The sequence below is a fragment of the Henckelia pumila genome, chromosome 2 (genome assembly GCF_033568475.1).
Source record: "Henckelia pumila isolate YLH828 chromosome 2, ASM3356847v2, whole genome shotgun sequence".
NCBI lineage: Eukaryota > Viridiplantae > Streptophyta > Magnoliopsida > Lamiales > Gesneriaceae > Henckelia > Henckelia pumila.
Genome location: NC_133121.1, coordinates 150,852,453 through 150,856,778, shown reverse-complemented (window position 1 = coordinate 150,856,778; position 4,326 = coordinate 150,852,453). Strand labels below are relative to the sequence as shown.

Here is a 4,326-nt window from a genome sequence, read left to right as displayed (position 1 = left end):
CGTAAATTGCAATTCAGTCCTCGACCCTCTTTTTAATTCAATTTCAATCCTAAATAATTTAAGAATATTAGAATTTAAATCGAAACTCTAAATATTCCCAAATTAAATATACTCGGATTAAAATTAAATAAGTTCGGATTAACTTACATAATCCCGGCTGTTTGCACTTTAGTCCTCGAACGAAACTTTGATATTCTCAAATCAGTCCCTGATCGGGTTTCATCTTCAAATTAAATCATATTCATTCTCAAAACTTGGAATTTAATCTTAAATTCCATAAATATTCAAATCGAATATTTCATATTTTAATTTAAGAATTCCCGGAATTTAATTCTCAAAATCCGTCAATTCTCAAATTAAATATTTTCGGCTCAAAAATTAAATCTCTAATTTCCATACATTCTCAAATCAATATTTTCCCTATATACGGAATTTAATTCTTAAATTCCATAATTAATAACTTAATATTTTCGGGTCTTACACCCTGTCAAGCGAAGGTGATCGAATTTCTCAATATGAAGCAAGGGTCCATGACCATCAATGAATATCAGCAGAAGTTCATTAATATTCTACCGTTTTTCCTGCATATTAGCGCCAGTTCTGAGGCGAATCATGACCACTTCTTGCACGGTCTGAATCACGAGATCTTTAACTAGGTCACTATCTGTGATGACCCCACTTTTTATGAGGGTTTAGTGAACCGTTGCTGATAGGTGGAGATCAGTGTGAGCCGAGCAAGGTTTTGGCAATCTTCTCGTCCTGCTATCTCTTTGGGTCCGCATGTCAGTCGTTTAAGAAGCATAGATCTACTTCTTGTTCTTCTGGATCCAGTGGTGTCTTCCATTTTGGCAAGAAGAAGAAGGAAGACAGTTTTGAGAACTTTTGGAGGAGACACCATCTAATCAGTGTCTTCGTGTTTCTGGGGCTTGTTTCTTATGCGGAGAGATGGACCATATGCAGAAGGATTGTCCTATTTGTGGTGGATCGAGTAGTGGTTTTGGTTCTCAGGCTACCATTCAGCAGCTTCCTCAGGCTTCATCTCATGGTCCATCTAACTTGCACCCATGTGTTCAGGGGCAAGTTTTTGCAATCAACCTGGAGCAGACTCGTACCGAGAGTGAGCGCATGATTTCAGGCACTTTTAGCTCATGTGGTAAACCTGCTTACGTTTCTATTAACACCAGTGCATCACATTCATTTATCTCTGCACGATTCTTCAAGAAGTTTAGATTACCCTGCATTTCCTTAGATGTTCTCTTAGCGGTAGCGATCCCGATGGGACATGAAGTTTTAGATAAGAGTCTAGTAGTAGGATGTACTTTGGGGTTTGAGGGTCATCAGTTATGTGCCCACTTGATGGTTTTAGCGATGGATGACTTTGACTGCATCATCGGGATTGACCTTCTGACTACTTATCGAGCCACGGTAGATTGTTACCAAAGGCTTGTACATTTTTGTCCGGAGGATGGTGATGCATGGTGATCGAGCAAATACTACCACTGAAAATCAACCTAAATATATATATATCAATTAAGCTCGAGTATATCGCAAGTACATGAGTCAAGTAATAATATAGTGTACATGAGTACGAGATCGTCCCACAGAGATTGATTTATGACAAAATTATCTCAAGTATGATTCTTTAATTAATTATAACGATAAAGAGAAAAAAATAATAAACTAAAATAAAAGGATGTAACAAAAGAGAATAAAGAAAATAATTTCAGAAAATAAATAAACAATTGTTAGGATCTCAGTTCACCTACCCCTTTTCTTCTCTAATGATTTGATTTTAATTCTCAAGTCATTCTTTTGACGGAATTCCCTAATCTATCAATATACTCTCTCGAGCTATATTAATCTAATTAACGAACTGTAATAACCAAGTCTCCTTGTGTTCTTTAACAATTGCAATTGCATTAACGATTTGTGAAATCCTCTAGCTTTCGACCTGGTGGACTATGACTATCAACATGTATCCAACCTCATATCTCTATGCAAGTTGTAGATCCATGGATTATATTACCCTTTCATGTCATAAAATCTCCTTTCAGTATCAATTATAACACATAAAATCAATAAGTAGTTGATCAAACTCCAATATTGCAATAAACACAATAATATAATCAAAAATGCTTATAAACCAAATTCAATATTCAAGAAGAAATCAAAACAAAGTTTTGGGGGTAGGATTTCCTAAATCTCAACAAATAAAAATAATCAAAGAAGAAAAGAAGAAAATCGCTTCTTTTTGGTTGTTCTTCTTCCTTGAGTTCTTCACGTTCTTCACCCTCTTGATGGCCGCCGCCTTTTCTCTGCGTGTGTCGATGATGTCCAACCCTCAAAACGTCAATCTTTCTTCTATTTATGTGGCCCAAGACTTCTTTCCTTTCAAAACACCCGAGAAATACAATTTTTCAAAATCGCGAGAGTGCTCGAGCGGTAAAAAATGGCCGCCCGAGCTCCATAACATTCTGTCCCAATGTGAAATTTATTTGCAGGCTCATAACTTGAGTTTTAACCGTCGGATCGAGCTGAAATTTTGACAGAATCTTTAAAACATACTAAACTACAATCTGAACGGTGAAGATTTGATTTGGATCAATCTAGAATCAAAAATAAATTTTTGACCATTAATACTTTGTGATTCCTACTTGCGACACTTCTCCGTGCTCAAATTCTTTCTTTTCTTCATATTTTGCCTACAACCAACCAAAAATCATGTGGAGTGATCCGAATGAAACAAATATGCAATAACTAAACATGAATGGCCTTAACAATGCAAAATCATGCAAAACAAATGCAAAACAATGCAATAAAATACGTAAAAATGAGTCATGTCACATTGTACTTTTATGGTGAGGAAGCGCGACCCCTGATGCCGATTGTATCTGCTCAAAAATACTGTCGTGCTTTAGAGTCTGGCAGTGAAGGAGACCTTATCTATGCCATACATGTATCCTTTGAGATTTCAGATATTTAGGATATAATAGTAGTCTGAGAGTTTCCGGATGTATTTCCTGATAAGATTTAGAGGTTACCTCATGTCCGTGAGGTAGAGTTTGGGATCGAATTGATTCCAGGGACAACACCAATTTCTCGAGCGCCTTATCATCTATCACCGTTAGAGATGAGATATTTGAATCAGTATTTGGAGGATATGCTTATAAAAGGTTATATCCGACCAAGTGTTTCACCTGGAGGAGCCCCAGTTCTGTTTTTCAAGAATAAAGGCGGGTCAATGAATTTTTGCATTGACTAAAGGCATCTGAATAAGGTGAAAGCCAAGAATAAGTATCCTCTAATGCACATAGATGATCTGTTTGATCAGTTTTGGGGGACTTCTGTTTACTCCAAAATTGATCTGAGGTCCGGATATCATCAATTGTGGGTTAGAGATGAGGATATTCAGAAGAAAGCTTTTCGTACAAGGTATGGTCACTATGAGTTTTTAGTGATGCCTTTTGGACTGAAGAATGCTCATGTATTCTTCATGGATATGATGAACATGATTTTCTGATACTACTTGGATAATTTTGTGGTTGTGCTCATTGACGACATCCTGATCTACTCGCACAGTATTTACGAGAACATTTACCATCTCAGGATAGTCCTATAGATTTTGCGAGAAAGGCAGTTGAACGCCAAAATCAGCAAGTGTGAGTTCTGGATTGACCGAGTTTTCCTTGGTCATGTGATTTTATAGCGACGGAGTTGTAGTTGATCCTAGCAAGACAAAGACAATTTTTAATTGGTCGTGGCCGACGAGCCACTGAGATTCATAGATTCTTGGGGCCTAGCAAGGTACTACCGTCGTTTCATCGAGAATTTATCGCAGATAGCTATACCATTGACTCAGCTGACGAGGAAAGATGTTTCTTTTGTTTGGTCTACCAAATACGAGAATAGACTGGATAGTTTTCGCGACTTGCGACGTCGTTTGACGACAGCTCCTGTGTTAGATTTAATGTCTAGATCTGGTGGATTTATAGTCTACACCGATGCTTCTCTTCAGGGCTTAGGATGTAGTGACCCATCCCGGAATCACTAAGTAAACAAAGTTTAAGCATGCAATTAAAACTTAAATAAAAATCATCAGAGAAAACTGCAGAAACTTAAAGCAATACTAACCCAGCAGAATACAACTGGTAAATAACTGCAACTCGAAATAATAACACAACCCAATAGAAAATCCACTGCAAAAGGGTCAAGCCTAACTAACATCGCTGGCACCAACTGAGTTCCCAACTCTCCGGTTGCCAACTACTCACTGGCCCCCGAACCTGGGAAACATGCAACTGTCCCGTCGAATGAGGTGTCCAATAA

The 4,326-nt window shown here is 37.6% G+C and overlaps 1 protein-coding gene across 1 annotated transcript; it reads left to right on the top strand.

Moving 5' to 3' along the window:
• Positions 1-945: 945 nt before the first annotated feature.
• Positions 946-1,482, top strand: LOC140878687 (uncharacterized). Its single transcript, XM_073282302.1, has one exon. It carries the CDS (start codon positions 946-948, stop codon positions 1,480-1,482), a length of 537 nt encoding a protein of 178 aa, XP_073138403.1.
• The last annotated feature ends 2,844 nt before the right edge of the window (positions 1,483-4,326 follow it).

What these genes read in the sequence shown, in the direction of transcription:
- LOC140878687 (XM_073282302.1), top strand. Translation starts at nt 946, where the DNA reads ATGGACCATATGCAGAAGGATTGTCCTATTTGTGGTGGATCGAGTAGT.